Source organism: Hemiscyllium ocellatum, chromosome 50 (assembly GCF_020745735.1).
Source record: "Hemiscyllium ocellatum isolate sHemOce1 chromosome 50, sHemOce1.pat.X.cur, whole genome shotgun sequence".
Classification (NCBI taxonomy): domain Eukaryota; kingdom Metazoa; phylum Chordata; class Chondrichthyes; order Orectolobiformes; family Hemiscylliidae; genus Hemiscyllium; species Hemiscyllium ocellatum.
In genome coordinates, this window is record NC_083450.1 from 9,762,174 (window position 1) to 9,777,869 (window position 15,696).

At 51.2% G+C, this 15,696-nt stretch overlaps 1 protein-coding gene across 1 annotated transcript in view; it reads right to left on the reverse strand.

Moving 5' to 3' along the window:
• LOC132805549 (proline-rich protein 12-like) overlaps positions 1-15,696 on the reverse strand; it is a gene marked incomplete at its 3' end in the record, with an annotated part of 218,052 nt that overhangs the window by 197,676 nt on the left and 4,680 nt on the right. The window contains exons 3-4 of the mRNA XM_060820660.1: positions 15,520-15,685; positions 12,333-12,566 (exon numbers count right to left, since the gene is read on the reverse strand). Coding sequence (XP_060676643.1) covers positions 12,333-12,566; positions 15,520-15,685 — 400 coding nt within the window. The remainder of the gene's footprint in view (positions 1-12,332; positions 12,567-15,519; positions 15,686-15,696) is intronic.

The following is a 15,696-nucleotide window of genomic DNA, read 5'->3' on the forward strand; positions in this document are numbered from 1 at the left end:
GACACTCAATGGGACCGAGAGAGTCTCAATGACACCCAGTGACACTCCATGGGACCCAGTGATTCTCAGTGACACCCAGTGACATTCAGTGGTATCCAGTGATTCCCAATGACACCTAGTGACACTCAATGGGATCCAGTGATTCCCAATGACACCCAGTGACACTCAATGGGACCCAGTGATTCTCAATGACACCCAGTGACACTCAATAGGATCCAGTCACACTCAATGACACCCAGTGACACTCAATGGGATCCAGTGACATTCAGTGGGACCCAGCGATTCTCAATGACACCCAGTGACACTCAATGGGATCTAGTGATTCTCAATGACATCCAGTGGGATCCAGTGATTCCCAATGACACCCAGTGACACTCAATGGGATCCAGTGACTTTCAAAGGGATCCAGTGATTCTCAATGACACCCAGTGACACTCAATGGGATCCAGTGACTCTCAATGGGATCGAGTGATTCTCAATGACACACAGTGTCACACACAATAGGACCCAGTGATTCTCAATGACACCCAATGAACCACAGTGGGATCCAGTTATTCTCAATGACTCCCAGTGACACTCAATGGGATCCAGAGACACTCAATGACACCCAGTGACACTCAATGTTATCCTGTGACACTCAATGACACCCAGTGACACCCAATGGGATCTAGTGACACTCAATGACACTCAGTGACACTCAATGGGATCCAGTGATTCTCAATAACACACAGTGACACTCAATGGGACCCAACAATTCTCAATGACACCCAGTGTCACTCAGTAGGATCCAGTGATTCTCAACGACACCCAGTGACACTCAATGGGATCCGGTGACACTCAATGACACCCAGTGACACTCAATGGGATCCAGTGATTCTCAATGACACCCAGTGACACTCAATGGTTTCCAGTGACTCTCAATGGGATCCAGTGATTTTCAATGACACCCAGTGACACTCCATGGGACACAGTGATTCTCAATGACACCCAGTGACACTCAGTAGGATCCAGTGATTCTCAATGACAACCAGTGACACTCAATGAGATCCAGTGACACTCAATGGGATCCAGTGATTCTCAATAACACACAGTGACGCTCAATGGGACCCAACAATTCTCAATGACACCCAGTGTCACTCAGTAGGATCCAGTGATTCTCAATGACACCCAGTGACACTCAGTAGAATCCAGTGATTCTCAATGACAACCAGTGACACTCAATGGGATCTAGTGATTCTCAATTACATCCAGTGACACTCAATGGGTTCCAGTGACTCTCAATGGGATCCAGTGATTTTCAATGACACCCAGTGACACTCCATTTGACACAGTGATCCTCAATGACACCCAGTGACACTCAGTAGGATCCAGTGATTCTCAATGACAACCAGTGACACTCAATGAGATCCAGTGACACTCAATGGGATCCAGTGATTCTCAATAACACACAGTGACGCTCAATGGGACCCAACAATTCTCAATGACACCCAGTGTCACTCAGTAGGATCCAGTGATTCTCAATGACACCCAGTGACACTCAATGGGATAAGGTGACACTCAATGACACCCAGTGACACTCAGTAGGATCCAGTGATTCTCAATGACAACCAGTGACACTCAATGGGAACCAGTGACACTCAATGACACCCAGTGAAACTCAATGGGATCCAGTGATTCTCAATAACACACAGTGACACTCAATGGGACCCAACAATTCTCAATGACACCTAGTGTCACTCAGTAGGATCCAGTGATTCTCAATGACACCCAGTGACACTCAACGGGATAAGGTGACACTCAATGACACCCAGTGACACTCAATGGGACCAAATAATTCTCAATCACACCCAGTGACACTCAATGGAATCCAGTGACACTCAATGACACCCAGAGACACTCAATGGAATCCAGTGATTCTCAATGACACCCGGTGACACTCAATGGGATCCAGTGTCTCTCAATGGGATCGAGTGATTCTCAATGACACTCAATGGGATCCAGGGAATTTCCAATGACACCCAGTGACACTCGATGGGACCCAGTGATTCTCAATGATACCCAGTGACACTCAATGGAGCCCAGTGATTCTCAATGACACCCAGTGACACTCAATATGATCCAGTGATTCTCAATGACACCCAGTGACACTCAATGGGATCCATTGTCTCTCAATGGGATCGAGTGATTCTCAATGACACTCAATGGGATCCAGGGAATTTCCAATGACACCCAGTGACACTCGATGGGACCCAGTGATTCTCAATGATACCCAGTGACACTCAATGGAACCCAGTGATTCTCAATGACACCCAGTGACACTCAATGGGATCCAGTGATTCTCAATGACACCCAGTGACACTCAATGTGACCCTGTGATTCTCAATGACACCCATTGACACTCAATGGGATCCCGTGACACTCAGTGACACCCTGTGACACTCAATGGGATCCAGTGACACTCAATGACACCCAGTGACACTCAATGGGATCCCTTGACACTCAATGACACCCAGTGACACCCAATGGGACCCAGTGATTCTCAATGACACCCAGTGACACTCCATGGGATCCACTGAATTTTCAATGACACCCAGTGACACTCCATGGGACACAGTGATTCTCAAAGACACCCAGTGAGACTCAGTTGGGTCCAGTGATTCTCAATGACAACCAGTGACACTCAATGGGATGCAGTGACACTCAATGACACCCAGTGACATTCAGTAGGATCCAGTGATTCTCAATGACACCCAGGGACACTCCATGGGACCCAGTGATTCTCAATGACACCCAGTGACACTCCATGGGACCGAGAGAGTCTCAATGACACCCAGTGACACTCCATGGGACCCAGTGATTCTCAGTGACACCCAGTGACATTCAGTGGTATCCAGTGATTCCCAATGACACCTAGTGACACTCAATGGGATCCAGTGATTCCCAATGACACCCAGTGACACTCAATGGGACCCAGTGATTCTCAATGACACCCAGTGACACTCAATAGGATCCAGTCACTCTCAATGACACCCAGTGACACTCAATGGGATCCAGTGACATTCAGTGGGACCCAGCGATTCTCAATGACACCCAGTGACACTCAATGGGATCTAGTGATTCTCAATGACATCCAGTGGGATCCAGTGATTCCCAATGACACCCAGTGACACTCAATGGGATCCAGTGACTTTCAATGGGATCCAGTGATTCTCAATGACACCCAGTGACACTCAATGGGATCCAGTGATTCTCAATTACACCCAGTGACACTCAATGGGATCCAGTGACTCTCAATGGGATCGAGTGATTCTCAATGACACCCAATGAACCACAGTGGGATCCAGAGATTGTCAATGACACCCAGTGACACTCAGTGAGACCCAGTGATTCTCAATGACTCCCAGTGACACTCAATGGGATCCAGAGACACTCAATGACACCCAGTGACACTCAATGTTATCCTGTGACACTCAATGACACCCAGTGACACCCAATGGGATCTAGTGACACTCAATGACACTCAGTGACACTCAATGGGATCCAGTGATTCTCAATGACACCCAGTGACACTCAATGTGACCCAGTGATTCTCAATGACACCCATTTACACTCAATGGGATCCCGTGACACTCAGTGACACCCTGTGACACTCAATGGGACCCAGTGACACTCAATGACACCCAGTGACACTCAATGGGATCCCTTGACACTCAATGACACCCAGTGACACTCCATGGGATCCACGGAATTTTCAATGACACCCAGTGACACTCCATGGGACACAGTGATTCTCAAAGACACCCAGTGAGACTCAGTAGGATCCAGTGATTCTCAATGACAACCAGTGACACTCAATGGGATGCAGTGACACTCAATGACACCCAGTGACACTCAATGGGATAAGGTGACACTCAATGACACCCAGTGACACTCAATGGCACTCAACAATTCTCAATGACACCCAGTGACGCTCAATGGGATCCAGTAACACTCAATGAAACCCAGTGACACTCAGTAGGATCCAGTGATTCTCAATGACACCCAGTGACACTCCATGGGACCCAGTGATTCTCAATGACACCCAGTGACACTCAATGGGACCGAGAGAGTCTCAATGACACCCAGTGACACTCCATGGGACCCAGTGATTCGCAGTGACACCCAGTGACATTCAGTGGTATCCAGTGATTCCCAATGACACCTAGTGACACTCAATGGGATCCAGTGATTCCCAATGACACCCAGTGACACTCAATAGGATCCAGTCACACTCAATGACACCCAGTGACACTCAATGGGATCCAGTGACATTCAGTGGGACCCAGTGATTCTCAATGACACCCAGTGACACTCAATGGGATACAGTGATTCTCAATGACACCCAGTGACACTCAATGGGATCCAGTGACTCTCAATGGGATCGAGTGATTCTCAATGACACCCAATGTCACACTCAATAGGATCCAGTGATTCTCAATGACACCCAATGAACCACAGTGGGATCCAGAGATTCTCAATGACACCCAGTGACACTCAGTGGGACCCAGTGATTCTCAATGACTCCCAGTGACACTCAATGGGATCCAGAGACACTCAATGACACCCAGTGACACTCAATGTTATCCTGTGACACTCAATGACACCCAGTGACACCCAATGGGATCTAGTGACACTCAATGACACTCAGTGACACTCAATGGGATCCCTTGACACTCAATGACACCCAGTGACGCCCAATGGGACCCAGTGATTCGCAATGACACCCAGTGACACTCCATGGGACCCAGAGACTCTCAATGGAATCGAGTGATTCTCAATGACACCCACTGACACTCAGTAGGACCCAGTGATTCTCAATGACACCCAGTGACACTCAATGGGATCCAGTGATTCTCAATGACACCCTGTGACCCTCAATGGGATCCAGTGACATTCAATGGGACCCAGTGATTCTCAATGACACCCAGTGACACTCAATGAGATCCAGTGTCACTCAATGACACCCTGTGACACTGAATGGGATCCAGTGACTCTTAATGGGATCCAGCGGCCATCAATGACAACCAGTGACACTCAATGGGATCCAGTGACACTCAATGGAACCCAGTGAAACTCAATGACACCCAGTGACACTCAATGGGATCCAGGGAATTTCAATGACACCCAGTGACACTCGATAGGACCCAGTGATTCTCAATGATACCCAGTGACACTCAATGGAACCCAGTGATTCTCAATGACACCCAGTGACAATCCATGGGATACAGTGATTTTCAATGACACCCAGTGACACTAAATGGGTTCCAGTGACTCTCACCTCCTGGTAGTTAGCAACGCCCAGTGTGACCCCCAGACCTCCTTCCACTGCCCGGGGCCGGGCAGTGTGTGTGGATGCAGGGTCAGAGGTCGGTTCCCCCGGTAATGAGGGTGATCCCGGTCGATCCTCCGTCCTGTTGGGAGGGAGAGGGGCAGCAGCTCCTCCTGCCATCTCCCGGATATTCACCTTCCGTCTCCGGATCCTGTCGATGTCCTCATAATGTTTATCAGGAAACTGGGAATACAAAGAAATGGGAGAGCATTCACAGGAGGGCAAGGATGGCAGCTATACCCCCAGGGACACCCAGAGAGAGTCAGTGAGACTTAGTGACTTACAGTGAGACCCAGAGATTCCCCCAGGCACCCAGTGACTCTCAGAGACACGCCCAGGCACCCAGAGACACCCAGAGACACCCCCAGGGACCCAGTGACACCCAGAGAGAGCCAGTGAGACCTAGTGACTTACAGTGAGACCCAGAGACTCCCCCAGGCACCCAGTGACTCCCAGAGACACACCCAGGCACCCAGAGACTCCCAATGAGCCTCAGTGAGACCCACAGACACCCACAGTGCTGCAATGTGACCCAGAGAAACTGTGTGACACCCAATGAGACCAGAAATACTGAATGAGTCCCCGTTGCACCCAGTGACTCCCAGCGACACTCACATATCACCCAATGACTCCCAGTCATTAACAGTGACACCCAGACGCTCCCAGTGACACTGAATGGCATCAATTGTCTCCCAATGACACCCAATGTCTCTCGGTGATACCCAATGGGGCCCATTAACATCAAGTGACTCATAATGACATCCAATGGCACCCAGGGACACCTGACTCTCAATGACACCCCGTGACTCTCAGCAACACTCACATATCGCCCAATGACTCCCAGTTATAACCAGTGATGCCCAGACACTCCCAGTGACACTGAATGACATCAATTGTCTCCCAGTGACACCCAATGACACCCGGTGACACACAATGGGGCCCATTAACATCTAGTGACTCACAATGACATCCAATGGCACCCAGGGACACCTGACGACTCTCAATGACACCCAGTCAAACTCAATGACACCCAACTACACCCAGTGTCACTGAGTGACACCTAAGGACATCCTGCGTCACCTAGAGTCAGCCAGAGACCCTCAGTGATTCTATCGCAACAACATCCATAACCAATGGGTGAGACTTGGGACACCCAACTGACACCCAGTGATACTCAATGGGACCCACTGATTCTCAATGACACCCAGTGACACTCAATGGGGTCCAGTGATTCTCAATGACACCCAGTGACACTCAATGGGATCGAGTGATTCTCAATGACACCCAGTGACACTCAACGGGATCCAGTGATTCTCAATAACACCCAGTGACACTCAACGGGATCCAGTGACTCTCAATGACACCCAGTGATACTCAATGGGACCCACTGATTCTCAATGACACCCAGTGACACTCAATGGGATCCAGTGACACTCAATGGGTTCCAGTGATTCCCAATGACACCCAGTGACGCTCAATGTGATCCAGTGATTCTCAATGACACCCAGTGACACTCAATGGGATCCAGTGACTCTCAATGACACCCAGTGATACTCAATGGGACCCACTGATTCTCAATGACACCCAGTGACACTCAATGGGATCGAGTGATTCTCAATGACATCCAGTGACACTCAACAGGATCCAGTGATTCTCAATAACACCCAGTGACACTCAACGGGATCCAGTGACTCTCAATGACACCCAGTGATACTCAATGGGACCCACTGATTCTCAATGACACCCAGTGACACTCAATGGGATCCAGTGACACTCAATGGGATCCAGTGATTCCCAATGACACCCAGTGACGCTCAATGTGATCCAGTGATTCTCAATGACACCCAGTGACACTCAATGGGATCTAGTGACTCTCAATGGGATCGAGTGATACTCAATGGGACCCAGTGTCACACTCAATAGGATCCAGTGATTCTCAATGACACCCAGTGAACCACAGTGGGATCCAGAGATTCTCAATGACACCCAGTGACATTCAGTGGTACACAGTGATTCTCAATGACACCCAGTGACACTCAATGGGATCCAGAGACACTCAATGACACCCATTGACACTCAATGTTATCCTGTGACACTCAATGACACCCAGTGACACCCAATGGGATCTAGTGACACTCAATAACACCCAGTGACACTCAATGGGATCCCTTGACACTCAATGACACCCAGTGACACCCAATGGGACCCAGTGATTCGCAATGACTCCCAGTGACACTCCATGGGACCCAGTGACTCTCAATGGGATTGAGTGATTCTCAATGACACCCAGTGACACTCAACGGGATCCAGTGACTCTCAATGACACCCAGTGATACTCAATGGGACCCACTAATTCTCAATGACACCCAGTGACACTCAATGGGATCCAGTGACACTCAATGACACCCAGTGACACTCAACAGGATCCAGTGATTCTCAATGACACCCAGTGACACTCAATGGTATCCAGTGACACTCAATGGGATCCAGTGATTCTCAATGACACCCAGTGACACTCAGTAGGATCCAGTGATTCTCAAGGACACCAGGTGACACTCCATGGGATCCAGTGACACTCAATGACACCCAGTGACACTCAATGGGATCCAGTGAACATCAATGACACCCAGTGACACTCAATGGGATCCAGTGACTCTCAATGACACCCAGTGACACTCAATGGGATCCAGTGGCACTCAGTGACACCCAGTGACACTCAATGGGATCCAGCGACCATCAATGACAACCAATGACACTCAATGGGATCCAGTGTTTCTGAATGACACCCAGTGACACTGAATAGGATCCACTGTCACTCAATGAAATCCTGTGAAGCTCAATGGGATCCAGTGACACTCAATTGGATCCAGTGATTCTCAATGAAACCCAGTGACACTCAACGGGATCCAGTGATTCTCAATGACACCAGTGACACTCCATGGGACCCAGTGATTCTCAGTGACACCCAGTGACATTCAGTGGTACCCAATGATTCCCAATGACACCTAGTGACACTCAATGGGATCTAGTGATTCCCAATGACACCCAGTGACACTCAATGGGACCCAGTGATTCGCAATGACACCCAGGGACACTCAATAGGATCCAGTTACACTCAATGACACCCAGTGACACTCAATGGGATCCAGTGACACTCAATGGATCCAGTGATTCTCAATGATATCCAGTGACATTCAGTGGGATCCAGTGATTCCCAATGACACCCAGTGACACTCAATGGGATCCGGTGATTCTCAATGACACCCAGTGACACTCAATGGGATCCAGAGACACTCGATGACACCCATTGACACTCAATGACACCCAGTGACACTCAATAGGATCCAGTGTCACTCAATGACACCCTGTGACACTCAATGGGATCCAGTGATTCTCAATGACACCCAGTGACACTCAATGGGATCCAGTGACACTCAATGGGATCTAGTGATTCCCAATGACTCCCAGGGCCACTCAATGGGACCCAGTGATTCTCAATGACACCCAGAAACACTCAATAGGATCCAGTGACACTCAATGACACCCAGTGACACCCAATGGGATCCAGTGATTCTCAATGACATCCAGTGACATTCAGTGGTATCCAGTGATTCCCAATGACATCCAGTGACACTCAATGTGATCCAGTGATTCTCAATGACACCCAGTGACACTCAATGGGATCCAGTGATTCTCAATGACACCCAGTGACACTCAATGGGATCCGGTGACACTCAATGACACCCAGTGACACTCAATGGGATCCAGTGATTCTCAATGACACCCAGTGACACTCAATGGGATCCGGTGACACTAAATGACACCCAGTGACACTCAGTGGGACACAGTGATTCTCAATGACACCCAGTGACACTCAATGGGATCCAGAGACACTCAATGACACCCATTGACTCTCAATGGTATCCCGTGACACACAATGACACCCAGTGACACCCAATGGGATCTAGTGACACTCAATGACACCCAGTGACACTCAATGGGATCCCTTGACACTCAATGACACCCAGTGACACCCAATGGGACCCAGTGATTCGCAATGACACCCAGTGACACTCTATGGGACCCAGTGATTCTCAATGGGATCGAGTGATTCTCAATGACACCCAGTGTCACACTCAATAGGATCCAGTGATTCTCAATGACACACAGTGACACTCAATGGGATCCAGTGACACTCAATGAAACCAAGTAACACCCAATTGGACCCAGTGATTCTCAATGACACTCAGTGACACTCCATGGGACCCAGTGACACTCAGTATCACCCAGTGATACTCAGTAACACCCAGTGACACTCAATGGGATCCAGTGATTCTCAATAACACCCCCTGACATTCAATGACACCCAGTGACACTCCATGGGACCCAGTGATTCTCAATGACACCCAGTGACACTCAATGGGATAAGGTGACACTCAATGACACCCAGTGAAACTCAATGGGACCCAACAATTCCCAGTGACACCCAGTGACACTCAGTAGGATCCAGTGATTCTCAATGACACCCAGTGACACTCCATGGGACCCAGTGATTCTCAATGGCACCCAGTGACACTCAGTAGGATCCAGTGATTCTCAATGACACCCAGTGACACTGAATGGGATCCAGTGATTCTCAATAATACACTGTGACACTCAATGGGACCCAACAATTCTCAATGACACCCAGTGACTCCCAGAAACACTCACATATCGCCCAATGACTCACAGTTATAACCAGTGACACCCAGACACTCCCAGTGACACTGAATGACATCAATTGTCTCCCAATGACACCCGGTAACACACAATGGGGCCCATTAACATCTAGTGACTCATAATAACATCCAATGGCACCCAGGGACACCTGACGACTCTCAATGACACCCAGTGAACCTCAATGACACCCAACTACATCCAGTGTCACTGAATGACACCTAAGGACATCCTGCGTCACCTAGAGTCAGCCAGAGACCCTCAGTGACTCTATCTCAACAACATCCGAAACCAATGGGTGAGACTTGTGACACCCAACTGACACCCAGTGACACTCAATGGGATCCAGCGACCATCAATGACACCCAGTGACACTCAATGGGATCCAGTGATTGTCAATGACACCCAGTGACACTCAATGGGATCCAGTGACACTCAATGGGATCCAGCGACCATCAATGACACCCAGTGACACTCAATGGGATCTAGTGATTCTCAATGACACCCAGTGACACTCAATGGGACACAACAATTCTCAATGACACCCAGTGACACTCAATGGGATCCAGTGACACTCAATGGGATCCAGCGACCATCAATGACAACCAATGACACTCAATGGGATCCAGTGATTCTCAATGACACCCAGTGACACTGAATAGGATCCAGTGTCACTCAATGAAACCCTGTGACGCTCAACGGGATCCAGTGACCTCAATTGGATCCAGTGATTCCCAATGGCAGCCTGAGACACTCAATAGGATCCAGTGATTCTCAATGACACCCAGTGACACTCAATGGGATCCAGTGATTCTCAATGACACCCGAGTGACACTCAATGGGATCCAGTGACACTCAATGGGACCCAGTGAATCTCAATGACACCCAGTGACAATCCATGGGATACAGTGATTTTCAATGACACCCAGTGACACTAAATGGGTTCCAGTGACTCTCACCTCCTGGTAGTTAGCATCGCCCAGTGTGACCCCCAGACCCCCTTCCACTACCCGGGGACGGGCAGTGTGTGTGGACGCAGGGTCAGAGGTCGGTGCCCCCGGTAATGAGGGTGATCCCGGTCGATCCTCCGTCCTGTTGGGAGGGAGAGGGGCAGCAGCTCCTCCTGCCATCTCCCGGATATTCACCTTCCGTCTCCGGATCCTGTCGATATCCTCGTAATGTTTATCAGGAAACTGGGAATACAAAGAAAGGAGAGAGCATTCACAGGAGGGCAAGGATGGCAGCTACACCCCCAGGGACACCCAGAGAGAGCCAGTGAGACCTAGTGACTTACAGTGAGACCCAGAGACTCCCCCTGGCACCCAGTGACTCCCAGAGACACGCCCAGGCACCCAGAGACTCCCAATGAGCCCCAGTGAGACCCACAGACACCCACAGTGGTACAGTGTGACCCAGAGAAACTGTGTGACACCCAATGAGACCAGAGATACTGAATGAGTCCCAGTTGCACCCAGTGACTCCCAGCGACACTCACATATCACCCAATGACTCCCAGTTATAACCAGTGACACCCAGACACTCCCAGTGACACTGAATGGCATCAATTATCTCCCAATGACACCCAATGTCTCTCGGTGATACCCAATGGGGCCCATTAACATCTAGTGACTCATAATGACATCCAATGGCACCCAGGGATACCTGACAACTCCCAATGACACCCACTGAACCTCAATGACACCCAACTACACCCAGTGTCACTGAGTGACACCTAAGGACATCCTGTGTCACCTAGAGTCAGCCAGAGACCTCCAGTGACTCTATCGCAACAACATCCATAACCAATGGGTGAGACTTGGGACACCCAACTGACACCCAGTGACACTCAATGGGATCCAGTGATTCTCAATGACACCCAGTGACACTCAATGGGATCCAGTGACTCTCAATGACACCCAGTGACACTCAATGGGATCCAGTGACTCTCAATGACACTCAAGTGACACTCAATGGGACCCAGTGATTCTCAATGACACTCAAGTGACACTCAATGGGACCCAGTGATTCTCAGTGACACCCAGTGACACCTAAATGAAACCTAGTGACACCGCGTGACTCTTAATGACACCCAGTGCCTCTCAGTGTAACCCAGTGACAGTGCACTAAGGGGACAGTGGGTTCCCCACACACAGTGACGTTACCTGTTCCCCATTCCCTGGGGTACCCGTTCCTTCTCCCCCTCGATGGGTGACATTCTGTTAATTAGACAGTGTCACTGGGTCCTCACCTCCTGATAGTTAGCATCACCCAGTGTGACCCCAGTACCCCCTTCCACTGCCCAGGGACGGGCAGTGTGTGTGGGCGCAGGGTCAGAGGTCGGTGCTCCCGGTAATGAGGGTGATCCCGGTCGATCTTCCGTCCTGTTGGGAGGGAGAGGGGCAGCAGCTCCTCCTGCCAGCTCCCGGATATTCGCCTTCCGTCTCCGGATCCTGTCGATATCCTCGTAATGTTTATCAGGAAACTGGGAATACGGGAAAGGGGAGAGCATTCACAGGAGGGCAAGGACGGCAGCTACACCCCCAGGGACCCAGGGACACCCAGTGAAACTCAGAGACACCCAGTGAGACCCAGTATCTCCCAGTGACACCCAGTGGCTGCCAGTGGCAGCCAGTGAGACCCGGGGGCACCAACTGATACTTAGAGAGATACAGTGATGCCCAAAGACCTACAGTGTCACCCAGAGACACTCAATGACATCCAGTGACCCCCCAATGGGTCCCACTGACGCCCAGAGATGCCAAACAACACCCAGTTATGCCCAGAGACACCCCTAGGGACACAGGGACACCCAGAGACACCCCCAGGGACACCCTGAGACACCTAGAGACACCCCTAGGGACACCCAGAGATACTCCCAAGGACACAGGGACACCCAGAGACACCCCTAGGGACACAGGGGCACCCAGAGACACCCCTATGGACACAGGGGCACCCAGAGACACCCCCAGGGACACCCTGAGACACCTAGAGACACCCCCAGGGACACCCAGAGACACTCCCAAGGACACAGGGACACCCAGAGACACCCCTAGGGACACAGGGGCACCCAGAGACACCCCCAGGGACACAGAAACACCCAGGGACACCCAGAGACACCCAGTGACACCCAGAGACACCCAGAGACACACAGTGACACACAGTGACACCCAGAGACACCCAGAGACACACAGTGACACCCAGAGACACCCAGTGACACCCAGAGACACCCAGAGACACCCAGTGAGTCTGAAGTCATCGTGCTTTGGCAAGTCCAAGGCCTGGGGCCTGGTTGTAACCTTTGTCTTACCAACCCGGCCCAGAATGGGAATGGAGCCCACTGGAATAACCATGGAGGGAACACTGGGATTTGGGATCCAGGGACTGTAGTTAAAACGCCCTGCCCCCTCCGTTGGTTAAAGGTTTGGCTCTGGGGATGGAGGTGGGAAAAGAAAGGGACCAAGTGACAGTCCATCCAATCGGGAACTGGGAGATTATTCCTGCCTCTCAGAGCCGGGCTTTGTGTTTAATGCTGTTTTGGCAACTGGAATATAGGCCCCAGGCCTGGGAGTATTGTACCTCGAAGTAGGCCCCAGGCCTGGGAGTATTGTACCTCACTGTACGCCACAGGCCTGGGAGTATTGTACCTCACTGTAGGCTCCAGGCCTGGGAGTATTGTACCTCACTGTAGGCCCCAGGCCTGGGGAGTATTGTACCTCACTGTAGGCCCCAGGCCTGGGAGTATTGTACCTTGCAGTAGGCCACAGGCCTGGGAGCATTGTACCTCGCAGTAGGCCACAGGCCTGGGAGTATCATACCTCGCAGTAGGCCCCAGGCCTGGGAGTATTGTACCTCACAGTAGGCCACAGGTCTGGGAATATTGTACCTCACTCTAGGCCTGGGGCCTGGGAGTATTGTACCTTGCAGTAGGCCACAGGCCTGGGAGTATTGTACCTCACTGTAGGCCCTAGGCCTGGGAGTATTGAACCACACTGTAGGCCCCAGGCCTGGGAGTATTGTACCTCACTGTAGGCCTCAGGCCTGGGAGTATTGTACCTCACTGTAGTCCCAGGCCTGGGAGTATTGTACCTCACTGTAGGCCTCAGGCTTGGGAGTATTGTACCTCACTGCAGACCCCAGGCCTGGGAGTGTTGTACCTCACTGTAGGCCTCAGGCCTGGCAGTATTGTACCTCACTGTACGCCACAGGCCTGGGAGTATTGTACCTCACTGCAGACCACAGGCCTGGGAGTGTCGTACCTCACTGTAGGCCCCAGGCCTGGGAGTATTGTACCTCACTGTAGGCCTCAGGCCTGGGAGTATTGTACCTCACTGTAGGCCTCAGGCCTGGGAGTATCGTACCTCACTGTTGGCCCCAGGGCTGGGAGTATTGTACCTCACTGTAGGCCCAGGCCTGGGAGTATTGTACCTCACTGTAGGCCCCAGGCCTGGGAGTATTGTACCTCACTGTAGGCGCCAGACCTGGGAATATTGTACCTCACTGTAGGCCCCAGACCTGGGAGTACCGTACCTCACTGTAGGCCCAGGCCTGGGAGTATTGTACCTCACTGTAGGCCCCAGGGCTGGGAGTATTGTACCTCACTGTAGGCCCCAGGCCTGGGTGTATTGTACCTCACTGTAGGCCCAGGCCTGGGAGTATTGTAACCTCACTGTAGGCCCCAGGCCTGGGAGTATTGTAATCTCACTGTAGTCCCAGTCCTAGGAGTATTGTCCCTCACGGTAGGCCCAGGCCAGGGAGTATCTTACCTCACTGTTGGCCCCAGGGCTGGGAGTATTGTACCTCACTGTAGGCCCAGGCCTGGGAGTATTGTACCTCACTGTAGGCCCCAGGCCTGGGAGCATCGTACCTCACTGTAGGCCCCAGGCCTGGGAGTATTGTACCTCACTGTAGGCCCCAGGGCTGGGAGTATTGTACCTCACTGTAGGCCCCAGGCCTGGGTGTATTGTACCTCACTGTTGGCCCAGGCCTGGGAGTATTGTACCTCACTGTAGGCCCAGGCCTGGGAGTATCGTACTTCATGGTAGGCCTCAGGCCTGGGAGTATTGTACCTCACTGTAGGCCCCAGGCCTGGGAGTATTGTACCTCACTGTAGTCCCAGTCCTAGGAGTATTGTCCCTCACGGTAGGCCCAGGCCTGGGAGTATCGTACCTCACTGTTGGCCCCAGGGCTGGGAGTATTGTACCTCACTGTAGGCCCAGGCCTGGGAGTATTGTACCTCACTGTAGGCCCCAGGCCTGGGAGTATCGTACCTCATGGTAGGCCCCAGGCCTGGGAGTATTGTACCTCACTGTAGGCCCAGGCCTGGGAGTATTGTACCTCACTGTAGGCCCTGGCCTGGGAGTATCGTACCTCACTGTAGGCCCAGGCCTGGGAGTATTGTAACCTCACTGTAGGCCCCAGGCCTGGGAGTATCGTACCTTATGACAGGCCGTAGTCAGGTATTCCATAAACGGTAAGATAGGGAACTTCTTGTAATAGTTGAGGAGTTCTGGGATGCTGCTGTGCTGGCGCTGATCTCCCAGGATCTGGTAGTAACCGTCAGTGATCTGCTCGATGATGAAGTGTCGACATCGATCTGTCCCACTGGGCAGGAA